Source organism: Lathamus discolor, chromosome 3, assembly GCF_037157495.1.
Source record: "Lathamus discolor isolate bLatDis1 chromosome 3, bLatDis1.hap1, whole genome shotgun sequence".
NCBI classification, from domain to species: domain Eukaryota; kingdom Metazoa; phylum Chordata; class Aves; order Psittaciformes; family Psittacidae; genus Lathamus; species Lathamus discolor.
Genome location: NC_088886.1, coordinates 106,460,498 through 106,487,620, shown reverse-complemented (window position 1 = coordinate 106,487,620; position 27,123 = coordinate 106,460,498). Strand labels below are relative to the sequence as shown.

Here is a 27,123-nt window from a genome sequence, read left to right as displayed (position 1 = left end):
GCTTGCAGGTGCAGTGTGAGATGTGGAACAGCACCCAGGTTGAGCTGAGACGACCCCAGACATGGATTTGGGGTGCAGCCAAAAGGTGTTCAACCAGGTGTGCTGGTTTTTCTTTTTTGCATTCTCTACGGCTTACCAAAAACAGTCGAACACAGGAGAAATTAGTACACAGCATTTGCACAGGGGTTTGGACCCGGCCTTCTAGAAACCAAGAAAAAAAGCATTAACCTCTGTGCAGCTGAGTTTCATTCTCTGTCAGATAGACAGCAAACCACTTGAATACCTTTCCAAAGACATCTGAAGGCTGTTTATGAAAACCTGTGAATGTTACCCAGTATTTAGACTGAGCCTATGCTCAACTGGACACCAGAGAAAACCAGTATGCATATGCACTCTCAGACTGGGGTTGGATTCTCCTCTCATTCATGTTGCGATAGATCAGCAGGGAAGAATAAATCCTGTGCGTGAGATGGAAGGTTAAAGCCTTGAATCCATTTCTGCATTAAGGTTTGTTTCCAGATTGAGAGCAAGAGCCCCAAGCAGTGAAATATGTTTGCGTTAATTCAGAGGGCTGGTAAGCTCAGGCTCATCTACTCCAAGGCTGGCTTAGGTAGGGTGCATGGGTATCCTTTCTGGATATGCTGGTATTTTAAAGCCTGGTGGCTTGAAGCAGTATTTTAGGGTGAAGGCAAGGGTTTGGCCATGCAGGAAAAGGATCAGGGCATCCTTCAGGGTATTCCTTATTTGAGCTTCCTATCGCTGCAAGATTCACAGGGGTATATTAAGAGAAACAGCAGCATAGTTTCCCAGGGCACATCAGAGAAGCCAGCTCTTCTGCCGTGGCTTTCATTTGATTTTACCTGATGCGGTTGACTGAAGAGGAAGAAAAGGGCAGAGGCTGTATAAAGCACGAGTATGATGGGCTGACATTTCAAAATAATTTTGAAACAATTCTCCAAAATAAGCATATGGAGTAAGACAAATGGGGAATTTAAAGAAAGAAAACCCAGACCGTGGGAATACACAGTATTTGTTGCATAAAACTGCATAGGGATATCGTATGTGCCCATGTGTGTGCAGGTGCAATATATGAATCATCCATAGCATATATATGCATATGACAGACACGTGCACTATAAATATGATCTACACAGCAAGGAACTGTAAGGGGGAATTGACGGCACTCAAGTATTCTCTCCCAAAAGTGCCAGCTGCCAGTCGGGCTGAATTAGATTTCACAGGGGTTTTTGCAATACATGGAATTCACCAGCAAATTACCCTTAAAGAGGGAAAATCAATCATTTGGAGCAGAGATAAGCTGAAGGCGAGGCAGCCTTGGATTGATCCCGTCTGTGCAGGCGTGTGTGGAATTCAGCAGATAACCTGGGGAGAGTGGGGAAGGAGAAAACTCCTCCAGGAGCAGGGGGGGAGTGGGCAAGGACTGACACTTTCAGGTGGACAGAAAGGCAGGAGAAAAGGGCTGCCACTGTGGGGAAGAGGATCCGAATAGCTGGGGAGCATTCTGCTCCAGGCATCCTGTATCATCCACAGCCCCAGTGAAGTCCTTAGGGATGCAGGGGACAATGGCCTGTGCTCAGTGAGCCCTCAAATGATTATTGGTGCTGTTGTGCTCGGTTGCTGGGTGGGCAATGGGTGCTGGGAGTCTGAGCTGGCTGGCTGGGCAGTAGGAGAGAGGCAGGCAACTCCAGAGAGGCTATTCAAAGCACTTGAGTTGAATGTTTTAAAGTGGGTGGAGAGAATAACCCTCTTTATGCCTTGTGTTTTCAAAGGAAGGATTAAGCATTATTTATCTCTGACTAGGTAGAACCACAGGCTAAGGTATCCAAGCCATACAAAGAGACACTAATTGCTTTTTTTAAAAAAACCCACCCAACTCTTTTTTTTCCCCCTTCCTCCTCCACCACTCCTGAATTCTCAGCACTTCTCCTGTCTTTGCAAACTTGCCACAATGAGGGGTATTAAACACTCCTCGGCTTTTTGTAGGTACTAGCCCTTGCCTAGAAAGTGGCTGGGAGGAAAGCTGGAGTTACACTGGGTTTTGTGCTTCAGAAAGGCAAGCTCACCATTTTGGAAAAGTAAGCTGTACCAGAGCTAGGGTGAAGGGAGCCAAAGGCAGCCCTCTACAGAGCCACTGTGAAGAGAACTGAGGACTCCAGGCTGCTTTTCCCAAATCCAGCTCGCTTTGGGCTGAAAATTATTGCGGGCCGCCAACCTGTGCACTGCAGTGATATGGTTCAGGAAGGACGGTTTGCTTGTCTGGAGACTTGCTTTTTTACTTTTATTTCTTGTGTAACCATTGGTAAGTGATGCTAAATGCTTGCTTTGACCGGTGGAAGGTTAAATAATTTCTGAAGCGTTTCCATGTGCACCCCCCTGAGGAAGGGGCTGGGTGGGAGCAGGATTGACGGATGAAGCCAGTAGGTGATGCTGGGTAAAATAGCTGGGATAAAGCTTATGATCCATCCTCAGTCAAAGCTGGAACAGCTGATGTGGCTGTTTCTGGCCTCCTGATGTGAGAAAGGGCTCCCTGATTTGTCATGAGACCTGTGAGAGTGCCTTGCAGGTTGTGAGAGCAGACTTTGGCCATGATTCATGGGAAGTGCATGAGCAGGTCCCATGTAAGTGCTCAGGACCTCTGAAGCGATGTATGTACCTACCTCCTGGCATGTCACAGCCTCACATCTGAGCTTCTGCCCTTGCTTTGACAGTCTGTGCTATGCTGGCTGTGCCAAAGGATGGTATCCCCTCTGCTGCAGTCCCCTGGAATTTCAGAGGGATATTGGGCACGTGGGGCTGGCAAACAGGCCCATCACAAATTGTTCAAATACAAAGCATTTGGGGTAGATCAGTTAGTGGTCACTTTTTTGGGAGTTGGCTATCCGCATGAGGTTGATCCTGGCATTGTGGCATCTTGTAGCATCGTGTCCCAGCAGCAGGGACATGGTGCAGCTCCTGTTACATGTTCCAAGGAATACATACACGAAGAACAAAGTAATAATTATGCTGAACTGCAGCTATGACTGTCTTTTAGCTGAATTGACATGAAATTTCCATCAGTTGCAACGCTGGCTATGGCTGGGAGGAGGTGTGATTGCTGGGAAGGAGGCAGCGGCCAGCAGCCTCAAGCCACAGTGAATGCTGGCCCTGTGGACTGGCACGAGATGAGACAAGCTGGAAAAGAGAGGCTGTGTCTCAGCTTTGTGTAATAGCAAAGTTCCCTCTGAAGCCTGTTTCTTTATGGCTCAATTTGTTTCGGATGGAGGGTACATGCAGACGGGTTTATTATTGTAGGGTTGCTAAGCTTTGGCAGGCTGCTCATTAATTTATGCCTCTGAAGGAAGGAAAAGGAGACGATTTGTTTTCAGTGATGGGGAAAAAACTCAAGCAGTACAGAAGCTGATGGGTAAGGGATTGGAGGAAGGAAACAAGCAGATAAAGAAGGTTGTGCGTCGATACCACACCCATGCATCCCGTGCTAATCCTCAGCACCACAATGAGATGATGCTCTGCTGTAAGCCCACCACTGCACACCAGGACCTTTGTGAGCCCGGGGAGACAGCACTTGTCTTTCTTCTTCACAAACACATTTCAGATCCGTTGTTTGCTCTGGGTGGCAGGAGCAGGTAGCAAGGGGTGAGGAAAATGCAAGTAGCTCCCCATGGCTTCCTCTGGAGCAGGGGGTACTAGCTGTGAGATGGGCTGAGCCAGCCCCTTCTGCTGGGCAGCTGATAACAACTTGAATATTCAGATTTGCTTTCAGCCATCCGCAGGGGGCTCACAGTCTCCGGGAACCAGGAGCAAGGAAAGCAGCATGGGGGCAGAAACAAAAAAATAAATAGCTGAATAAATATACAAACGGCAACTCGCAGCAGCCCTCCCAAGAGGCAGATGTATTCCCCTTCTCCAGACCTCACAAGGGGAGACTGAGGCACTCAAGGGGCTGCTAATTAGGAATGGTGGGTATCTGGAGGCTCATCTCCTTCCCCAGCTGGAGGGGAATTAATCCACCCAGCTCTCTTCCAGCAAATACTTAGATTTCTTTTGATGTTTCAACTTTTATCTCATGCCTCCAACAAAGTTGCTCCTCTCCGGCTTCCAAGAAAATCGCTCACATTTTGCCACCACGAAAGGTGCTTTTGTGTACTGCAGGGTGGGCACCGGCCCCTGGGAGAGAGACACCGAGGGCTCAGCAAAGGAGCTGGGCAGAAATTCCTCAATGGAACGGCTTTTGTCACTGGTGGAAAATGGTTCTTTGTTATAAATTGGCATCTTAAGGATAGGGTACCAAATAATGGCTGGGGGAGTGATGCCTTCCTCTTGCCCTTCTCTATATTCTTGCTCCCTCCCTCCCTCCCTCCCTCCCAGGCTCTGTACCAGCACCATGCCTCACTCATGCCAGGTACTTCCATTTGCCAGCAAAGCATCTTTTGGAAGGAGTGAAGTCTGCCCTAAGATGGGTCAGTTTTATTCCCCTGGAGGGATATTCACTCCCCTGTTGTGCACCAGTTGAGCATTGCTCGGCTCCTGGGCAGTGGGTGCCCTTGGTGCTTGCTCCTGCTGTGTGGCTCTGCTGGAGATGCTCGGCTTGCACCCTGCTCTGCAGGCTGCTGGGCAGTGTAGGGAGGAGAGCAAGGAGGGATTCTGCTCATGTCACCGGCTCTCGGTAGTCACACTTGGCCAGCTTTTGCTATTAGTGCCCCTTCGTGCATTTAATTGGTCCCTTTTCCTGATAGGAGGGAGGTCATTCCCTCGGGGAAAATTGGAAATTCAGCTCTGGCAGCTTTTGAACCTGCTTCTCACGTGCTCTTCTAGGCTGTGCTTTGGGAAGGGGTGCCAAGCCCAGAACGAGGGTCCTAAAGTGCTGGTTTCGGTATGTTGGTGGTCCCACTGCTCTGCTGGCCAGGTCTTGGGAAAGCAGGAGATTTCCCATTCCCAGTTTGAGTTGTCTTACTGGAAATAGCCCTTTGACTGGGAGAAAGGTGCTCACACTGTGCCCCCCCAGCTCAAGACAATGAAATCCCGTTGTATGATAGCCTGTGCGATATGTGGATCTCGCAACAGTAAAAGAGATTTTCCTTCCAGCTGTGTGCTCTGCAGGCTCATCCCAGGGATGCATTCCTTTCATGTGCACATGGATTTTGTATAAAATGGGTGCACATGAAAAGAAGATTTATAGAAACTGCATGCATTGTACACCCAGTAAGCATAATAAAATGCAACAAAGAGTGCTTAAGGTCAGTGTCGAACCCTATGGCTCAGTTAACCAAACCCAAAGAGAGAAACCACTCCCCTGCATCTCTGGTAATTGCATTTTTACATGTTTGAAGGCAAACGGTTGTGGCCAAGCTGAGGGCATTGGTAGATATACAGCTGATACACAGGCTTTGCAGTCAGGTTGGTGCTTTTGTCCTGTGCTCTCCCCTGGGCAGGCCCCAGGTGCCTGCTGCCTTACCCTGCAGAAGGGCCAGTTCTTCTCTGTCACTGTTAACCTTCCTCTCTCCCTTCCCAGGGACCCAACAGTGTTTTCGAGGTTTACCTGGTGGGCAACAACTCCAACCACTTCATCATCTCACCAACCTCCATCCAGGGGAAGGCAGACATCCGCGTCCGTGTGGCAGTGCCTCTCGACTTTGAGACCATTCCTCGCTATGAATTTTCGGTAGGACTGCACCCCTGTGCTCTATGGGATGTCCAGGTTTCTAAGGGTGACCGTTAACCAGGTTTCTCTCTTCCTCTCTCTACTCCAGACTACAGAACTTTGGAGCATTACAAAATGGCCAAAAATGGAAATAATACTAAAGAAAACAGCTGCCAGAGCTTAAGCAGAGGGTACTCCCCTTGCTATGTCACAAAGCATAAAAGCTGTATAGAGCATAAAACTTAAGGTACATCTATGAGGCACCAAAGCTCTCTCCAGCCTCCTGCTCCAGCTTTGCCCTGCTCTCTACCTGAGCTATAAATTCGCAAGGAAGGCAAAGCAGGTTTACACCACACCAGCAATGTGTATACACATCCTGACAGAGAGGCTCTCATACCACTGGTGGAGGAAGATGAGCAAAAGCCTTCCTGCCCTTTCTTCAGGCTGTGGTGGGGTGGCAGGTCCTGGTTCCCCAGGCAGAGGCTGGGGCAGGGTGTCTGGCTCACCCAGAGCTGAGCAGCTCGCAGGGAAGAGACTCATATATTTCGAGTGTCTATGCTCTGGTGGTTAGCACTGAGGTGGATAATCTAGTGAGGGAGCTCAGCTGAGCATTGTTTTCTCATTGAAGAAGAAGAGAGAACTCTCCCAAGCATTGCAAATCATGTCTCCAACCCTCCCTTTGCTTCCTGTCTCTGCCCAGCTCTTTGCAAATGAGAGCGTTCCGGACCATGTTGGTTTTGCACGTGTGAAGATTAACCTCATCAATGAGAACGACAATCGCCCCATTTTCAGCAAGGCCCTGTACAATGTAAGCCTCTTTGAGAACACCACCGTGGGCACCACCGTCCTCCAGGTCCACGTGAGTAGGAGCATCCTGGCTCTCTCTGCAAGGTCCTTGGCATGAATGTGGCTCCACGGTGCCCATCTCCAAGGGACTGGCTGGGGAGCCCAGTGAGGGAGTGGTGGGAGATGCTGGCAGTAGGGTGAGGTATAGCCATCCCATGGGCTTTTGGAACATGTATCTTGACTTTTGTTGGTCTCCATGTATGTGGTTCCCACCACACCAGAAACTTGAGGAGATTCCTGCACTTAAATGTCTTATCTGCAGACAGCAGCTTGTCCTGCAGATACTGATCCTACTAGACATGGTGTTGCTTCTCCCTCCTCCTCAATACATGGGATCCAACGAGTATTTCAGCTGTGTACGTAGTTTGTGTCCCATCACATATGCACTGCCTCTCCCTGCCTTATCTTGTTATGGGAAAAGATGCTGTAGTACCTACTGACCTCAGTCACTTTATCAGTGAGAGTAAATACCCAATATTTATGTTTCAGTGTGGGTTTTCTCACTGCCCTGTTTAGAAGCATCATCTTCCTCAACAAAATCGAGGTCAATTGAGCCAAAAAAAGGTTGAAGGATGGAAAAAGAGGAGAATGACTGTATTTAGCAGAGCATGGTATTGAATGGCTGAGAGCAGAACGGTGGTGCAGCAGACAGAGGTGGTGATGATCAAGGAGTGTTTCCATAGGGCTCGTCCCTCCTGTGTGGGTTGGTGGAAGCACTCAAAATCCCTGGCAAGAAGATATGTTTCCCAGGGCATGAGGGCAGTGTTAGTTGAGGTCAGTGCCAATGTGGGGCGTAGCAACAATCAGAACAAATACCTGTGCTGAATAATGGCAGTAAGAAGGAAAGCTCCTTCGGGACAGAAAATATGAAGTGGGGGGGAGCATCAAAACCCCTGCTAGGCCCTGGGTGCATTACTACTGCTATGGTTTGTCACACATGAATTTGTTTGGCTTTTTCTCTGGCTGCCCTCCTGACTTCCCTATGGCCCCCGCTCTCCCAGGACACAGCCCTTGGTGTCCCATTGACACAGACACGCCAATCCAGAGAATAAAAGCCCTGACAAAAGGGTTGGGTGTATGCGCCTGTGCATAAGTGTGTTTACTTTACAAACAGATGGTGTGAAACTATAGAGCCCCTGAGCTGTTCCCATCTGACAGTTATTAATATTTCAAGCAGATGTTTAGCTAGTCAGGCCGTCAGACACTAAACAATGAGATTGTTACTGTGTTTTCTCTTTTCCCAACTTCCAGCTATGCCAGCATTTCAGAGTGAACGCAAAATGCCAGGAGTTGAATCTTCTATGATAAATCAGAATGGAGGCAATTAGCACTGAAATCCAGATTGCCCTCCCAGCTGATCCCAGACTTTTAACAACCCTCATAAAGTACCAGCTCCTCCTGCTGCTGCTGCTTGACTTCGAGATGCAGCCCTCTGCTTGCTTCCATGCCACTGCCTTTCTGCGTGGTGCCTCTCCAACCGTCCCATGTGCCACACACAAAAAGTCTGCTTTCCTTGCTAATAAATTCCTCCTTTTCTTTTTACCTTCTTTTCCTCTTGCCTGGGAGCTCTTTATTGGTATTCACCCACAGCGGTTAGGGATCTCAGTGCTGCAAAATGCCCTTTTGTAGAGATAAGTGCAGGTTTTGAGCCATGTGTTTTGAGGGGCAATAGATTTCCAGGGTTCTAAGGACAAATCAGGAGGCTTATGAGATCAGGATCAACAGGGGAGTGTGTGGGCTAGGCAAGCGGTCGTCAAAGAATGGCAGGAGGCTTCCTGCCAGCCACTGCTGGAAATGGCCAAGCACAGCTGGCAGGGCAGAGCAGTGCCTGCAGCTCCTTCCCAGCAGGGAGGCAAGCAGCTAAAACCACGGGGCTGAGGCAAATGGAGATTGCTGGGGAAGTTACTCCCAGCAGCCCAGCAGACCCTGGGCTGGTTACCCACCTTCCAGCAAGCACTTCCCTGCTAGACCCCTTTGCTGCGCCTGGTTGCAGGGGTGCTGGAGAGGGGAAGGGGTTTCCTTCATGACCTGGGAAGAGCAGCGATCCCACCCTGCTGAGCAAGCATGCTCCTCATTGCCACCCTTCCCACACTGCCCTCTGATTCGCCAGCTGGAAATGAAAAGGCAAAAACCAGAGCAAGCAGACTTCATTTGCAGTGACAAATGGCCACTCACTTCTGTAGCATTTCAGCTCCTAATGTCAGTGACAGCAGAGAAACATTGCCTGTTACACGTATAAATCAACTGTAAAACAACCCAAAGTGCAGGCATCCGGTGCCACTGCCTGCTTTCTGCTCTCTGCCTCTTTCTTTTTGCCCAGAGATGCCCTCTTACACACCCCTGTGGCTTCCTGGGCAGATCTCAGTTACTTCTCTAGCACAGCACAGCCTTTTCTGCCCTCCAAGATTTTGTCTGCTCTTTGTTCTTTATTTTGCATTCCCTTCACTTCCTGTCTGTCCATTCATCCGTCCATTCATCCATCTGTTTAATTCCGTCCATGAAAGGCATTTATCATATACATTTGGTAGTTGTTTGCTTGTATGAGAACATCTGGAGAGTCCAGGCTTCACAGGAACAGCTTTTGTCCTGTGCGCAATACACCCAAAGGCAGCCTTCCTGCCTCCGTGCTCTTTACCCACCTGATAAGCCCCTTAGGCCAGAGATTTCTTCTGTTTGCTTTTGCAGAGACTGGCATGAAGAGGTCCTTACTCAAAGCTTCCAGGCTGCCCTGCAACATATATCCTTGCAGTCTGGAGTTACAATGCAACCCAACAGCTGAGCGCAGGCTGCCCAGGGATCCGCAGTTGTTAGTATCCTCTCCTCATGTGAACTTCCCCTTTCCCCCGCCCCAGGCCCTGCTGTGCATGAAAAAGCCCGACTGGAGAGGCCACAGAGTGGCACGTTCCTTCAGCGAGGCCGGGGTGAAGCAGGGAGGTGGCCAGAGCGCATCCTGAAGATATGGGCAAGTTCTGCCCCAGCTACCAACAAATACTGAAATACTTTATTTTCTGAAACAACTGGCCATGAAACCTTTTAATAACACAACAGAAAAGGTCAGAGAAAGAATTTCACACTTCTTGAGCAAGCAGTCAGCCAGTGTAACTTCATGCCTTCCAGGAACGAGCGGCAGCAAGCGCAATATACTGCACCCTAAATGAGCTGGGGCTCTGATACCCCCAGACAAGTTCTGCCTGGGCAGCTGGTAGCTTTTCATGGGTGCTGTGGGTTGGAAAGCTGAGCTCTGGAGACGTGTGTTGAGGAAGGGTGCCACCTCCACATGGTACAGAGGGCTTTAAGCTATAATAGGAAGCCCTGGGGGATGATGGTGCTAGGCGGCAAGAATGACAATGTTCAGCTGTAGCCATGATCAGTGTCTGTGATGGGCTTAGCAAACATCTGCCAAAATGGGTCCCAGCAACTGGTTTTGTCCTGGGGTGAGAGGAGCAGGATAAAGGAAGGTATCTTCAGCCCTGTCTCTCTGAGCTGGTAAGCCCAGTAGCTGGAGGAGAGGATGAGTTGCTAGTTAGTCGCATCCCCTGATCTCAGACCAGATGGAGGATAAATCTGCTGCAGAGGGACAAACCAATGGGCAGATGAGGGAGGAACAGATAAAAGGGCATGGTCCAACATCCCTGCCTCTATCTAACAGCACCAGGACAAGTCTTGAGGAAACAAGGTCTGGCATGAATATTGACATTGCCAGAGCAAATGCCCACTACAGAGGAATAGCAATTATGTGGGAGCAGGGAATGATGAGAGGGGGAGATCCAGAAGGAATGCCCTCTGCTTTGGGACAAAGCGCTAGGCAAGGGCTGAGGTCCAGGACTAGTGAAGACCTAGTGGGGCCAGTCCATTAGTTCTATTTGAGACCACACGCAGCAGAAGCCCTCACGTATTTGTCCCCATGCTGCTGCTACTCTCCATATTCCAAGCTGCATCATTGCCAGGAGCAGGAAGTAGTATTGCTGCTTCACAAGCCACCATGTAGCATGTCAGCCGAGACAGGAGCAGGAAGAAAAGTCTCAGGGTCCCATGCCCGATGCTGTGAAGAGGACTGCAGCTGGTCAGGCATCAGACCTAGCTGCTCAGGTCTCTGCTCCTTCCTTCCTCAGGTGTGGAGTGTTTCACAGTGGTCCCAGAGCCTCACACCCCATTAGCTGTGGTGGGGCCCCCACGAGGAGCTCCTCTGTGACCTGGGGAGGGGGAGAGGCATTGGCACTAGATAAAGCTTTTAGTGGGGAAATTTTTTGTGTGGGAAGAAGCTATGAAAGTGTGGCCTTGCTTCTGGGGTCATCAAGACTCAGCCCGGATTCCAGCAAGCTCCCCTCAGCAGGAGGGTTCCTTCCAGCAGCCCCTCTTGTTCTTTCTGGCACAGTCATGCCCCTTGCGTGTGCTGGAAGATGCCTGGCTGGGAAGAGCAGGGAAGGTGCAAGCGTGTGTTTGCGCTTGTCACACTGAGCCTGTGGCGTGTCCGGGTCCTGCCACCTTGCAAGGCTGCAGGGTCTGAGCACTATAATGGATGGAGCGGAGAGCACAGCATCCCTCCAGACCTGTCTTTGGACACTGCTGCTTTGACAGCTGCTGCCATGAGTCAGTGTGGTGCCGACTTCCCAAAAGCCAGGGACCTGCACAGTGGTAAAGGTCTGTGCATTGTTCTCCTTTGCTGATGTATTTGCTAGACCTTGATGAATGGGGAAGGGGCCTAGGATGACCCAGCAGGAGGTACGAATTAAGGGGCAGGAGGTCTGTTTAAGCTCCTCAATACACTACAGAGCTGCGCAGCAAAATCCTCCTGAAAACCTCTGATAACCAAAATCATTAAAGCCTAAACAAACCAAGAGTAACTTGTTTTTAACACAACAATGCATTTGATTTGCCTTGAAGGGTCTGGAGAAAAATGGTTCTCCAGGGAAGTGTGGAAAGTAATCCTAGCTCTGTGATCCCTCCTCTTTGCTTTATTTGCTGTGGTCTGGCTTGGCAGTGCAGGCTAGGATCCGTAGCTGCAGGCTCTGTCAACCAGCTAGCAAGCAGGAGCCAGCTGGGGAGGCTGCTGGTGGCCCCCTCCCTGCCCAGGCTCCCTGGCAAATGGTTGGGATGAGAAGGGGAGAGGAGGAGGAAGGAGTTTGCAGGAAGTACGTTACCTGGCTGACCACCTTCAACCCCCCCACAGGCATCTCCCAGCAGAGGTATTGATCCCTGTGATTCCCAGTGCTCTTCTGCCGCTTTTCCTTACCCAGGCCAGGTCAGATGATTCAGTCACCCATTCAGGCACCTCTCTGACATAGAGCAGATGAGCTATGCTTATGAAAATAACATCAACACCTCCCTGGGATGAGCACGTAGCAATTTGTCCCAAATCCTTGTTGAATCAGTGACTGCCTTCTCCCTGTGACCTTATCCACCCACATCCTTGCAACGTTATGCTCTTTGCTTTGCCTTGCTGTCCTCCCTACCCAGAAATACCTCTGGTCTAGGATCATGATGAGTTTTTCCCCACGACAGCCACCCTCAAGAAGTCTGAAGGTGATGCTGGAACTTTTCAGAGCTCTGAAATATTTGCCCTATAGCGACATTTTCAGGCAAGCCTGCTGGTGTGCTTTCCACAGTTATCTTTTGCAGACCCTCAGGAATAGTCTGAGCATCTCCAGCAGTCCACAGACCTCAAACTATAAACTATGGTGCCCAAATCAACCATCAGACATCAGTTTCAGCATGGGAATGATTTTCTGTAGTTTGTGGTAAGCAGCAAGGCAGGTAAAATAGGCACCATGTTTCCTTGGGTCTTGATAACCTGAATCTGTAAGACAGTCTGTGCTTTAAAAAACACCACCTTCCCTTTTTTTCTTGAGTTTCAGATCATAATTTTCAGATAATTTTATAGAGGGAAGAAAGGAAGGTCCCTCTGTCATTTTTTGCAAATGCCTTAGCCTATGTATTCTTATATATGTGTGTGTGTATTATTATATATGTGCGTGTGTATGTGCATTCTGGTTCACATTCCTGGATAGTCCCTTTCTGCTACCCCCCATGGGTTGCCCTCAACCTGATCATTGTCCCCAGCACATCCTTTCACATGAATTTTCATCTTCCCCCTCCCTGGCACTGCACTTCCTCAGGAGAAGCCTTGTTAGTAAGAGCCTAATGAAGTAAATGCACTAATTAACCTTCCATTACTCTCCTCATTAAGGCAACCTTTAATTTGGTTGGCAAAGTTTCTCTCCCTTTACCATCCAGCTGTCACTTTTCTTCTGCTTCTTCGATCTGTGTTTGGCCTCACATTGGGGGTGGGAAAATCGATCCCAGCCTGATTTTCTTTCCCCTTCTTTCCAGCCAGCTGTAAATGCCAGTCAACAAGAAAGTAATAATGTAGTTTTCCCACTCTGGGAAGGAGAGTTGCAGGCATCAATAAGCACCTATTTAAAATGCAAATCGCTTTCTCAATCCGCCATCAGCTTGCACTGGTGCAAGTTTGGTGGGCAGCACAGGGATGCTACAGTCCATGGGCTCCCGCATCCTGGCCTGGAGCCTTGCAGTGGTACTGGGGCAGCTTTGGGGTTGCACCCCTCTGGGTTTGTTCAAATCCAAGTGCAGGTGGCTGACACAGGTGATATGGGGTTTTGCAAACCTGGGGATGGAGCCTTCAGGTCTCACGCCACCCTGCGCCCTTCCATCCCTTTGGTCAGGGGCACTTGCTGTCCCCTAACATCTGGTAGCTGGCACTGTCTTTTGTTCCTAGATGATCTCCAAAGGTTTTCTTTCCCCTTCTTTTTCTTGAAGAAAAAGTGAATGCAGGGGGCAGAAACAGTCTGAGATAAAAGGCAACAGTTGTAGAGGCTGAATGAAGAAGCTGGCTGTAGCTTTGAGCTGCTGGTGGGCAACATGCTGTGCCAAGGGGCTCACCCCAAGCTGTATTTCTGTCCCACATGGTGACGGTGACTCTGTAGACCCTCCTTGAGGGAAAGCCTATATTGCTTCCGATTTTGGAAAGGTTGCATGGAGTAAGGAACACAGCCAGTCAGAGCAGGGAGTGAGGTGAGGAAATACCTTGCAGATCAGTGGACGGATGAAAAGGATTCCAGGGATGACCACACTTTCAGCTTCTGCAGGGAACCATCTGGGAGATAAAATATCCCCTGTCTGATCCATGGCACCTGGGGTGCTCTCCCATCATCAGGACCAGATTGTGGTGCAGCCTATCATCTCATGGGGCATTGGTGGTCAGTGGTACAGCATTCCTGGATGTTGCCATGAGGAAAGCACAGACCTTCTCAACCTTTTCCGGTTGACTAATGCTTTAAACTTTACTTAGGGGGTTGAGTTTGCGTTGTGCCTACTGCACCTATGTTAGAAGTAGCTTGCACCTTCTTTGCCTTCCTACATAGGTTTGGGGAGTACAGTGTGGTCAACCACTAGGAGAAGAGGACTTGCAGGTCAGCTTCCATCCTTTCTTTCTGCCTGAAGTAAATGGAAAATGTATTGGAAAGCCCTTGCTGAAGAAGGTGAATACCAGGGAGGTGGTAATGAGGCACTGCCATCCAAACATCCAGGGTGAGCGGGGTGATGCAGAGGATAGGCTCAGGCATGGGGAGAGGACTTTCAGGAAAGCAGGAGAGGGAGTTCAAAGGACAGTGGCAGGAATAAGAAAGCATGAAAGCATGGCTCAGCAGCAGCTCATAGAGGATGGGAAAGGAGGGGGACTGTCAGTTGGACATATCTGATGTCCTCCAAGCATGGACTTTGTCCCTTCTTTCAGCCCTTCTCCCCTCCCCTGGCCCACACACCTCATCTTCCTCCCCTTAGCATCTTAATTGATCTTGTTCTCAATCCCCCTGAGTGCTCCGACTCCAGCTGTGCTTAAACAGAACAAAATCTCTTCCAATTTCCCCACCGCTTAAAAGAAAATTGAATCCTTTATCTGCAAGAGGAGAGAAAAACTGCAAATACATGAAACAGTAAATAGTTAAATAATCAAAGCAGGCGATTCCAAATTGCCAGAAAGTTAAACATGAATGGCTTGTCTTCTTCCTGCATGCTTCTTGTTTTTTGAAAACAAAAAAACCCAAACCAAAACCCAAAAACCCTACCTAAAAATATGCTTGCTCTCCTTGTTCCTGTTAACTATTCTTATCAATCCAGCTCTGTAAAATGAAGGAAAGGGGAGGAGGGAGTTACCAGGTAGCAGCATGATTGACAGATCTGAAGTCCTCGTCTGTTTGTCAGAGCCCAGTGCTCTTTGGCTGTGTTTATCTCTTTAATCTAAATATCAATCCGTAAGACTGAAATGGGATGGAATAGGAATCATGACAGCCTGAGCATTGAGGAGAGAGACACTTATTGCAGCTTTCGCAGCCTCTCGCTGTCCTGATGGAGCTGTCAGGATAAATGCACAGTTAAAGCGCAAAGGTGGCAAAACCAAAACAAAATCACAGATGCATCATATCCCTCTCCCCCTCCTCCCCCCCCCCCAAAAAAAAAAAGCCATTTCAGCCTGTGAGATGGGAAAGAAAAATGCGGAGCAAATGCAGACCTGCTCCTGTCCAAATTGCATTCTGCAAAGCACAAGATGGGCAGGAGGACTCCCCCTGACCCTTCCCAGTGTTCCCAGTAGGAGATAAGGTTGGGTAGTTTTCTCTTGATGGTGATGTGGGAGGTGTCCGGGAGGTGAAAGGAGAATTTTTTGCCAAGGTGCTGCTTGCTGCCATGTGAACACCTCAGCTTCACACATCCTTCCCAGCAGTCCCTTTAGGGCAATAACCATCTTCACCTCAGTATGTCCTCTCCCACCTTTAGCAGCTCTGAGCAAGGGCAACTCCATCATGCATCATTTTCCCACCTGCAAAGCTCCAACAGAGCCACTGGTCCTGGGATTTTAATCTGTTTTCCAAGCTGGTCTCCCCCATACCCACAGCACCCACATCTCTCCCAAAGCAGCCAGGGCTCTGTTTCCTTGAGCAAAGAGCTCCCATGCAAATCAGCACCCAGCAGGTGCCTTAGCTGAAGCAATGACAGAAGCAACTTCACTCCATGGAGAGATGATCTTGTGCAGCCTCATGCTGCTGACCAGCTGCTGTTGAGGTGTTAAGGGGAGGCTAATTTACCTAAACAGGGCATTTGGGAGCCATGAGATGTGTAAATCAATCTCCTGAGATCATTTGCGCCATACAGTTTCTGGACCATGGTTTTCTTTGGGCTTAACAAGGAGCATCCCTGTTGCTTTCTCTGGGAATGCCTCTGCCTGGCAGGTATATGCTCTGGGCTTACTACCCCTTGCTGACAAACTAAAAAGTCCACTCTCTGGCTGGATTTGCTTCACACTCAGAGCTGCATCCAGTTTCAGAGCGAATTATCTTCATTGCTTCTGCTCAAAGGTTGGGCTTTGTAATTCCTTTTCTCCAAACCAGGATTCAACATAGAATCATAGACTAGTCTGGGTTAGAAAGGACTTTAACAATCATATAGTTCTAAGCCTTCTGCCATGGACAGGGACATCTTTCACTAGACCAGATTGCTCAAAGCCCCATCCAACCTGGCCTTGAATGCTTCCACAGCTTCTCTGGATAACCTGTTCCAGTGCCTCACCACCCTCACAGTAAAGAACTTCTGTCTTATATGTAATCTAAATCTACTCCTTTTTCGTTTTAAAGCCATTATCCCTTGTTCTACCACTACATGTTCATCTCCAGGTGAGGACCAGTTTGGCTCTTCCCTCCTCCTCTGCCTTTAGTACCCTTCTCCCTGATGTGCCTCAGATGATGCTCATGCTCATCTCCTGAATGAAATAGAGTTGCAGATGATGGGAGGCATGACTGGCTTCCAGGAGCTTTTGTGAATACTTCAGGGATCACTGGGGATTTATATTTCCTCCACTGGACTTTGACCTTAATTTCTTCCATTTTGCTGGGCTGTAAAATTCATTAGAGACCCAACAGCAAAGTGATTGAGATGTCAAGCCAGGCAATTGTGTGGTTATTTAATCTATCAGATGTGCTGCTTGCCATTTAGGTGGACAACAGGAGAATATGAAATCAATACGATTCGTTAGTGGAGAACTTGTGCCCAGCTCCAGCATGGAGCTCCAGTAAAAACACCAAGACAGGCTTCTAAATGGTCTGGGTGTCACCTTGCATACTGGAAACACGTGCTCGAGATGCCAGCTTCTCTCACTCAAGGGTGTCTTCCGTCCGCTCATGTTTTAAACCCTGGTCTCCAGCTATTGCAGCAGCCCAGCTACAGTACATTACTCCCCGTTAAATCAAGGCTGTCCAGGCAAGTGTTAACCTCTCTTGCAAGGAGCTGGTGTTGCAGGGAACACTGTTATAAAACACAATCAAGGAGGCTGTTGTTTTCCCCCGGTGGCTGGCAGAACGGGTGGGGAAAAGCTCTGCAGTTCCCAGGGGGGTTGATTGGCTATTTCTTCCCACCCAGCCAGGTTCAGCACAGCCCTCTAAGGTCGTTAGTGGCGATTGAGCTCCCGGCTCTGCACGCCGTCTGGAGCTGCTGGGGAAGACGGCAGTGGCGGTACCTTGGTACCTCGGCACCTCAGCATCGCCCCGCTTCCCCACTCCCACCTCCCTCCTTCTCAGCTAATCATGCCACTGGGCTCCAGCTTGGCAATGCTGGCCAGCCGCGAGCTCCACTTGCACCTGATTGCCACCTCCCACCAGGCAGCTGCTCTTTAAAGGCCTGGGAAAGAGCGTGGTCAGGGCAGGTGATGCCAGCAAGAGAGCTGTTTTCCATCTGAGAAGGGCATAATGACTTTAAGTAGGTTTTCCATTGGGTTTCTTGATGTGGTTTTGCAGCCCGGCGATTGCTTCTCATGGAAGCTCTTGACCCGTCACATTTCTCTTCCCCAAATCACAAATCAAATGGCAATCTGGGTGGATACCAGAGGTTAGCTGTTATTCCTCTGGCACCTGAAGACTGCAGTGATTGCATTTAAGAAGGGATGCTTGCTGTTTAAGACATCCAGGTTTAGGTGGCTCCAAAAATCAGTATGACTACAGGTCATGGCTCCCTGCTCTGGGTTGCTTGTACCGTGGTCTGAGCAGCCTGTGACTGCCAGGCTGCACCAAGGAGCAACCATACTCATCTCGTTTTCTTTCCTAGAAAACTGCAAACAAGTAGGAAGCAGACAGGAATAGCTTTCTCCCATACCCCAAGCACTGGTGCCTTGGTCTCCCTGTTGCCTGCCCACCGTGGGCAGGGGAGCAGGCAGGCAGCAGGAGGACGAGACTCATGCCTGGTCATTCCAGTACCCTGACAGCTTTTTGACGTCCTGTAATTGCTTTCGTGCTACAACTCTTTTAAGCAGAGAGCTTCTGCCCAAAGCAATTTGCTCCCCATCAATTTTCTGGTTTCTGCGTGTGACGTAGGGGAAGGAAAACAAAGAGGGCAAACAAGTGCAAACTGTGCTGGGACCCGCACTAGCAGCCCCATGCAGATGGAAAGGTGGGAAGGATTTGGCTCCCTTGGTGCTGATGGAGCCATCTTCAGGCAGGCAGGACATGGCAGCCTCTCATCCAGACAGTAACAGTCATCCTTCCAAATTCGCTCACCCCTATAACCAACTTCCAGCTGCTTATACCTGTCTGACAGATCTGGGGGGAGGACTTCCATACTGGGGGCTCCGCAGGGGATCAATGTTGCCCTCAAAGGCTCTTCTTGGCTCTTTCAGCCCTTCCCTGCTCTTCATGCCATGCTCCTTGAAGCTGCTGTGAGTAGAGTTAATCTCGGGCAGTTTAAGGAGTCATTGCGTGAGCTCGGTGGATGATGAATGTTGAAACCATTATGGGCGAAGCTCCGTGGAGCTGTTTAAAACTGAATTCTCCCATGTAAATTTCTGCTCCATCAATCCTGATGACATGTCAAACATTGCTATTGTTTCCTGAACAAATTGGACGACATGCCCTTTCCTGCAGATTTGCCCACGGGACCAGAACCGCCCACTGGCTCTTCGTTTTTGCCTCTGGCTCTGTGGGCCCACAGACTGGTAGGGAAAGCTGAACATGATGGCCCCTGGTGGGACAGAAGGGGGATGTCCGAAATACTTGCTTGGGGGATGAAGATGGGTTGAGAACTGGGTGTGGGTATTCTTGTGCACCTGGGATTCACGTACCGGGTGCCCACACCATCCTGCAGCTCAGTAAATTAATCCTCTGGGTTATCCAGACTTTCTCTTCTTGCCGCTCTCCCAGAGTTTAGCTGCACAAATGTGTTTTTTCAGAAATGGTCTCTGCCTGTGACAGCTCATAAAAGTACAGATGTGGACCCACGTTTCCATCCTGCCCTTTTGCAGGCTCCAGTGGGCAAATCCCACTTTAATATTCTGGGCAGGAGAGAAGCAGACGTAAAAGCCATTTGATTGCTTCTCCAGGTGGAACCCCGGGATACTTCCAGCCAGATGCCTTTCCTCCCCCGGCTGCTGAGAGGGATGCGTGCATGCCTGGGGGGGACGACCAGTCAGTCTAGGGGCTGAGCTGTGAGAAAACAGCTGGTACCCAGGGGTTGTGAAAGGCCCCAAAAGCTGTTGTCTCGGTGGGATTTGGAGTGTTCTGCATGCAGGTTGCATGTGTTCCCTGGGAACTCTCAGGATTGCTTTGCAGATGGGGTGCATGTCACCTCCTGAGGGGTTCGAGCATCTGAACATCTTTTTTACCCTTAGAGGGAAAAAGTTTGGTAATGCAGAAACAAGTGTAGATCGAAAATTAAATATGCTGAGCGTGCATGGTTTTGCTTTTCGCATATTCCCTGTCACGCTCAAGTAAGCTGCTGTGCTGCCCTGCATTATGTCCATGATGTTCAGTTGCCAGGAAAGCCATCAAGCAGGCATCACCTCCCACCTCCCCTAGTGTAAATCAGGGTAATTGATTAGCCTGGCTTATGAGGTGGTGTACGGGGCAGAGCTAGGTTGCCCAGCCTCCTGGCTCCTCGTGAGAGGGTCACTTTGTGTTGCTGGCAGTTTTGGCTGGCATGGCATCCCCACAGCTCGGGGTCCAGCCCACCCTCCTGGCTTGGCTCCTCACCACCTCCCACACCAAGAGGCTCTGTGCTCACCTTCTTTTAACCTTCCTCCTTCACTATATTTTTTTTCCCCATCAGAAGAAAATTACACTTTCGCAGTGTTGTCTGTCACCGCAGTAAGCACTTACAAGTGCAATTGTACGGGGCCAAATGAAGGGAATTCATTTTGCCTGTGCTTCGTGGCACTGTCAGGCCCCCTGTAAATCACTATCTCATCAGCAGCCAATCCAGATGCGTGGAAAGCGCCTTTCTGGGCTTTGGTCTCACACCAGCCACTTAGGGATTAATGGGATCTAGGGGTTCACAGAGATTGTGGGCCCAGAAATAATAGCTGGGAAAAATCCTGGCTGGAAGATTGAGGGTTGGCTTGTACCAGGCAATGCTGAGGATGCTCAAAGCACTCAAGGATTCTGGGGAGAGAAGGCCCCGGGCCCTTGTTGGTCAGCCCCAGCAACGCTTTGGGGGTTTGCCACCACGACTCATAGCCACCTGGGCTGGTGGCAGGTGTTAGGATGGGGAATTTATACCAGTATTAACAGGCTGAGGGGAGCTGGGGTGGGCAGATGGTAGATTAATGACCCTCCTCCCAGGTGTTTCCATTGGAAAAGCAGGCAGGCTCTGCCTGGCATAGTGCACCTTCGTAAGTGTCCTCCCTGGTGTCCTCTGAGGAGGGAGATGAATCCCAGAGGGGCTTGCCCTCCAGAAGCAGGTGCTGCTCACTCTCTGGGCATCTTTCCAGGCAGATTTTGGCAGGCTTGTTCCATTTTGTTGAATGCAATTGCAATGAACATGAGAAGTAAAACGCATCTTAGCAGTGGAGAGGAAAATCGGCAAAATCAGTAGGTCTGAAAGGCTGGCTCCACCAGCCCACCCCTCAGCTGGTGTAAAGCAGCAGGACTTTAACACTTAAGCTGGGAAAGCATCAGGGGTGAGAAAAAATGAGTTAATCCTAGCTGGTTTTCACGCCTTTTCCTTTCTGCCACCCCGTGGTGTGGCAGGTAAGCGGCACACAGGGGTAAAGCAGTTTGGTGTGTTCAAGCTCCTAGTCTACTGTCCAGGGTAATCAAAGCCATCAATAAATCAGGAAGGTTTCAGGAACAGTTGTGTTCCATGCCAGTCCTAAAATACAGCCTTTTGCTGGTATCTGGACATAAAATGTGTCTTTGACCCTGCTTTTTCACAGACCTGTTGGTGTCTAAGTAATCCAGACAGGCCTCCATTTAGAAAATATAGTGGGGGAGAAAAGGAGTATTTGGGGCTTGCATTCCACTTTGCTCACCTAGAAATAAAATTTCCTGTTCCTTTTTCCTGCCGCTGCTCATGCATATTTTATGTATTCATTAGAGAAAAAACTTTAAAACATGCATAAATCTCGCCTTGCTCATCCGGAGCTGACACGCTGCGTTTTGCACACCTTCCCCAGAAGGTGCTGGTTGCTTAGCCGTGACCAGCCTGCTCCAGCATCAGCAGCTGGCGGTGGTGTACATGCAGCCACTTCTGCACTGGACTGGATGAGAGCTAGCACTGCATGCCCATGCCGCAGCATCCCTAGAGGTGTCAGTCTTCCAGTGGGGTTGCAGCAGACTGCACTCCCAGAAGGGCTGTCTGGTGGGATCTGCTTGTGGAAACCAGGATCTGCATCTCTTTCCTTGCTTTTCCTGGTCTGTATTTTAGCCTGGTGGGGGGAGTTTTGAAGTGGGATAGGTTTTTCTTTTTCACCCAGCAGCCCCAGCATGCTGCCAGCCCTGAATGCACAGAGAACGGTTGGACATATGTTTATGGGTCTTGGCTCTTTGGCTTCATGGGGCCAGGATGGGTGGCCCACAAAAATGGTCCATGGAGACATTTATTTCACTTGCGCTTCCTAGATTAGCTCAGTGCATCAGGAAAAGAAGTAAGCATAAAATTTCCCACTGCCAAAGGTTTGGGGAGTGATGCTGAGAGATGCTGATGGAGGGCTGTTACCTGGAGCAGGCTGAGAGTCAGGGACGCGCAGGATAACCCAGGCAAGCATAGACAGGCCCAGCCCTTCATCTCTCAGGTGATAAATGGCAGCACATAAGGTATGCACTGGCATTGCCTGCTGGCATCTGGGTAGAAGGAGGTAAATAGGATATAATGGATTCACTAGTGTGTGTAATGCAATATTCCCATAAATACCTTCATTTATCAATAAACTTTTATCTTCTCAGGCAACTGACAATGACGTGGGCACATACGGGAAAGTCAGTTATTTTTTCAGTGATGACCCTGACCGGTAAGTGTGACCGAACCCACCAGTATGACTTTGATTCTTCAAATCCTCTTCTAACCTCACCAAGAAGCCAGATGGCAATTAAGGGCATTTGTTATGTCCTACATACATATTATCCCTGTGATACACCCTATGAAAACCACACTATGGTGTCTCCCAGCGGGGTGAGTTAACTTGAGCACATGCCTGATGCTCAGCACGTTTAATCACTTTGCTAAATTGGGACCTAGAGAGACCAACAGTTGTTGGCCCTGGAGCATCGTGTGTTACTCACTCATGGTGGGTAGTTGGGGGAGGTATGTGGGCTGCCCAAGCAGAAAGGATATGGGGGCCTCCAAGCCCCCTTTCTCTGCCTGTACTGAGGCTTTCTACCCCACCACCTGTGGTAAGCTCTTGGAGATGTTCTAGGATTGAATATTTTTCAGAAGAAAGCCATGAACTTCACCTGCTGTGGTGCTAGCTCTCAGGCTGCTGCCACCCTATCTCTCTACCCACACCATATGATCACCAGGGCTTGTCCTCTCCTTTCTTGTCCCCGCAGTTTCTCACTGGACAAGGACACAGGCATAATCCTCTTGACAGCTCGGCTAGACTTTGAGACCATGCAGCGCTACACCCTGACCGTCATTGCCCGGGACGGCGGTGGGGAGGAGACGACGGGACGTGTCAGGATCAATGTCCTCGATGTTAATGACAACGTCCCCACCTTCCAGAAGGAGGCATACCTGGGGGCTCTGCGGGAGAACGAGCCTTCTGTCACCCAGGTGGTCCGGCTCCGGGTGAGGCACTGGAGCAGCTTCTCCACTTGGGATGTGCTGTGGAGAGACAGGAGTGGGTTATGTCCCCATCCACCCCTGCTGCTGTCCCTGCTGCCGTCCCTGCTGCCATCCCTCTTGCGTTCCTCCTAAAATATGCTCTGTGCTTTACTGTGAAGTGCACTTAGGTGCGGTGCTGCAGCCAGGAGCTGCCTCCCTCCTTCTCCTTTCCTCCAAGTCCCGTGTCTATGCAGCATCCCCGGGACCTGGGGCTTCTCCCAGGGCACAGGCACTACCTCTGTATCACCTTGCTCTGCTCAATCAAGTCAGCAGGCACCGAGGGGAAGGTGCTCTGTTGTTGATGGAGCTGTAAGCATCTGCTGTGGAGAGAAGGCAGGTAGAGAAGACTGTTTGCTTCTTCAGCACAAAACCAAACATTGCCGTGATGCAAAAGCATGGCTTTCTTTCCCTCCATAGGGCTAGGCTGGATGAGTAATGCAGGGAGATCAGGAGGGGGGGACCCAGTGAGTTGTTCCTGGGATTCAAGATGGGAGGAGAGGCTGGTTTACAAGCCTCCTCGGGGTGCATCTTTCCCAACGAGTGCATCTTCCTCCATCACTTTTTCACTCTTCTTGGGCCCAGCCTACATCTCCCATCCCCTCGTCTCTTTACTGTTGCACATCACAGCTCCCGTGCTCATTTACTTCCTCTGCTTGCTCCCCAGGCATCTGATGAAGACTCCCCTCCAAACAACCAGATCACATACAGCATTGTGCAGGCATCTGCCTTTCAAGATTACTTTGACATTGCAGTGTCAGAAGGGTATGGAGGTAAGCCCTGGTCCAGGGACCACGGAGCCCTTGACAAGCAGAAGCAGCAGCTCAGGCTGCATTTATACTCCTGCAAACTTCATATCAGCAGGCTTTAGGAAGTTGTTCTGGCAGCTCCTCTGCTTGTCCTGACCTGAACTCACCTGCAACATGTTCCTTTGCAGCAGGACTTGAGCCAAGCCACTGCAGAGCTGTGTTTCTGTGTGTGTACAGCTTGCTTTGGGTTATGCTTGCTCAGTAATGCCCCGCACTTATGTTCTAGGGGCATTCCCACCTCAAGCAGTCACACTTGGGCCTGGAGAGCTGGTGTGGATGGGCCACACTCTGAGCCTGCCAGCTGTCCTGCTCAGTGCGTGAATGCCCCCTGACTGCCCCACTTTGCATCCTTTCAGTGATCAGCGTGAACCACCCCCTTGACTACGAGCAGGTGGCCAATGGGGTTATTTACCTGACTGTGATGGCCAAGGATGCTGGGAACCCACCGCTGAACAGCACCGTCCCCGTCACCATAGAGGTGTTTGTAAGTACTGTGCCTGACCAGTCTGTTGTGGTTGCCATACAATTCCTCCATAGCAGTGCCATTAACTCATCAATAACCCAGCAAGCCTATTCTGCCCTTGGATGCGTACATGTGGGTTGTGATTACCCATGTCTCAAGTATGTATATATGTGTCCTGTGTCATGTACATATGTGTCCCTGACATACTGGTTAAAGAAATACTGTCCCTGTCATGTGATAAGGTCTGAGTGGCAGAAGGTGAGTGAGAGTGTCTCTGAGGGCTGTCCTGACCCCAAGCACCTCCTCCCTCTCCTTGGTCATGCACGATGCATTGGGAAACCACTGAAAGTAATGTGGCAACAGCCGCAGCTGAACATAGGGCGAGGAGAAGATTTGGAGATGGGATGGAGATGTACCCTCTGCTCTTGTTTTTGACTAGAGAGGTTCATTGAGCACCTGGTGAGCCCTTCTCTCGTGTCACAGGGAATCCTGGCTGGAATGCTTCTCATGGCCATAGCCAAGAGGCACTCGCTGCAGCTTGGATGCAGAGGAGAGAGCTTTGGCTGTGCGTTCACACTTGTCATGTTGGAAATTATCAGTCCCTGAATCAATCATGGGCAGTTGATTATTTATCTCCCCAACACTGGCTGTCCTGGCCCAGCTGCGGGCTTTGCTGAGCTTCCCATGTGCAAACCCGCTCGAGGAGAGGTTGCTATTAGGAGAGGTAAAGCATCACAGCGTTCCTTGGGAAGATTAGATCGGATTGTCACTTTGAGGCACATTGTGGTTTGAGGACATCTGGAGGGAGGTATTGGCAATGGAGACAGTTTGCTTGATAACCTGTCAGTCTTGCAGTGATGGGATCTAAGCCAGGCTGGCAGCAGCATCAGTCTGAGAAGGTGAAGAAGATGAAGTCCACAGTGCTGTAGGATGGGAGTGAAGTCCCAAGAGCGTGCCTCTCTTCCAGCTCCCCCAGCGTGCTCGGGGGGGGGGGGGGGGGGCCGGAAGGCGTGTGGGGAGGGTTAGTGGTCGTTAAATACATCCTTCCCAAACTGTGCTTCAGACAGCATAAACACCTCTTTCTAAAGACCACACTCCAGTGGGTCATCTCCTCCGGGTTGAGTCTGTACATTGGTGGGTTTTAAGTGGCTGTCACTTTTCCCACTCTCAACTGAAGGGATTTTCTCTCAACTGGAAAAAGAAAAGGAAAAAATAAAAAAAGCCCAAAAATAAGAGGAAAATGAGGAGGAAGTGTTCCACAACGGCACTTGAGGAACAAGAGCCGTGAAAAGGCAGAACAAGAGCGAGTGTGGAGGGAGGTAATTTTTTTTCATCCTTTGGTTGTTGGTTTTTAATAAAGAAGTCAAACTCGCCTTGTAGATTTCCCATTAGGGGACAATACGCTTTTGTAGAGGGAGCTGCCGAATCAGAACTAATAGCGCGCACCACGCCAGGGTCCGGGGAAATATCACTGCTAATAAGTTTCTGCCTCACTCCCTGCCGTTGCTGCTCCGTTCGGGGCGATGAGCTAGCAACTTATAGAGTGTGTATGTCTGGAGGAAAGGGGGCTGTGTGCTTAGCGTGAGCATCTGCGGTTCTCTGCATGCTTGAAGATGATATAACGCTGTCTGAGGGTGAGGGTGTAGGGAGGAAGGCTGAGGAACAAGAGGAACAAGGGAACAAGAGAAGCTGGTTTTCGGTGTTCAGCTCGATGCCCTCTACTGTGGGAGAGGAGGAAGCGTGCTGGGTCCTCTTTCGCATCATTACAGGTGCCACGGGAGGCACATGGGAAGGTTTGCAGTGGGGAGCTTTGGAGTCCATGTTGCTGAAGTGGAAAACGGCCTTCAAGTAGGAAGGTCATGCACTGTGCTGCAGGCAGGTGCACGCCAGCTCCAGCCAGATGGAGAGATGGCCATAAGCGAGCCCCTGTCTCCCTGGGAGGTGGCTTGCTGCGCTGTGGCAGTGCTGAGCACGGCCTGATGGAGTCAGGACCACTAACAAAACAGCATGGTGTCTGCTCTGGCTTGCATCTACCCAGCCTGAACCGAGGCACAGCTTACCCGGGTCTGGCTGCAGGTGACATGTGGATGCATGCTCATCTACATTTCCTTTGCTTTTAAACTGCCCAGACCTCCTGGGTTTGCCCTGGGGTGATGACCCCAACCCTGCTGTTTGAGAAGGGAAGGTGAGGACAGCACCCTGGGCAGCCAGCAGTTTTCTCATTAGCCTTGGAGGAGGCAGGGTGAAAGCTGAGTGATGCAAAGGCTGATTAAAGACCACCTGCTTCCAGCAATGAGAGCAGAGGATGGCAATTTAATTGCAGTACGATGGGCATCGGTGGCATGTGAAATTGCCTCAAATATCAAGTTTGGTGGCAGCAGGAGCAGCTGAGCCTGCATATCCACCAGCAGTCTCCAGGTAGAGCATGTCTCCAGAGGAGCCCCAGGGAAACAGCAAAGTCCATAACGGTGTTTTAATGTCCTGGCAGCTCCATCCTTCCCTCCATAGGCGGTTTGGTTTGGTTCATTTAAGGCAGATTTTTGACATTGTTTAAGTAGCATTTAAAGGCCCCCTGGGGGAGCTCTAAACTGGTCCAAAATCTGTTTTGAGGGATGTTTCAAGCAATTACTCCTGCCCGGTTTAACCAGGCTGGCCATAGTTGCTGGCAAAGACAGGCTTGGAGGGGGTGCATTTGTATGCTAACAGCTTCCTTCCAAAAGATACTGTAGCTGATCTCTCTGCAAACATCCACAGCAGTCCTCTTAAATAAAAGCAGCCAAAGCTAAGCAGCTACACTGGCCAGTCCAATTTGGTTTCAGACCTGTTGCCCAGGGTGTTCGGTAATGAGATAGTTGGTATTTTCCTCACTGTATAGCTTAGCAAAGTCACTGGCAATCCATTTACCTCAACCTCAGCAGTCTCCACAGCGAAACTGTGTGCTCAGACCTCTGGAGCGTTACCTTCAAGTCCACCTTTCCCATGCTCATGTCTTGAGCTGGTCACATCTTGAGATGCAGTCAGCCAGGAGCATCCCCCATACCAGACTTTCGCAGCTACCTGCTGATTTTGCCTTTTTCCAAACCAGCCTCTTGTCTTTGTTTCAGGATGAAAATGACAACCCTCCCACATTCAGCAAGGCCTCCTACGTTATAACCATCATGGAGGACATTATGGCAGGTACAGAGCACACCCCTGCTCCTTTTCTAGGCTAGCAAAAGGGCCCTGGGGGTCTTACAGCCAGAATTGGGTGGGTGATGGCT

At 50.0% G+C, this 27,123-nt stretch overlaps 1 protein-coding gene across 5 annotated transcripts in view; it reads left to right on the top strand.

Moving 5' to 3' along the window:
• The window catches only part of CDH23 (cadherin related 23), a 210,215-nt gene that overhangs the window by 122,454 nt on the left and 60,638 nt on the right, over positions 1 to 27,123 (top strand). For 4 of the 5 annotated variants that reach the window (XR_010610789.1, XM_065671015.1, XM_065671023.1 and 1 more), the window contains 7 exons: positions 5,531 to 5,680; positions 6,360 to 6,518; positions 21,718 to 21,782; positions 22,321 to 22,558; positions 23,259 to 23,364; positions 23,757 to 23,884; positions 26,968 to 27,040. Coding sequence is in view for 4 of the 5 variants with exons in the window: in XM_065671015.1 (XP_065527087.1) it covers positions 5,531 to 5,680; positions 6,360 to 6,518; positions 21,718 to 21,782; positions 22,321 to 22,558; positions 23,259 to 23,364; positions 23,757 to 23,884; positions 26,968 to 27,040 (919 nt within the window). In the remaining variant the exon portion in view is untranslated. Of the gene's footprint in view, positions 1 to 5,530; positions 5,681 to 6,359; positions 6,519 to 7,756; positions 7,993 to 21,717; positions 21,783 to 22,320; positions 22,559 to 23,258; positions 23,365 to 23,756; positions 23,885 to 26,967; positions 27,041 to 27,123 lie in introns of those variants that run through there. The other variant, XM_065671022.1, reaches the window with a different exon arrangement.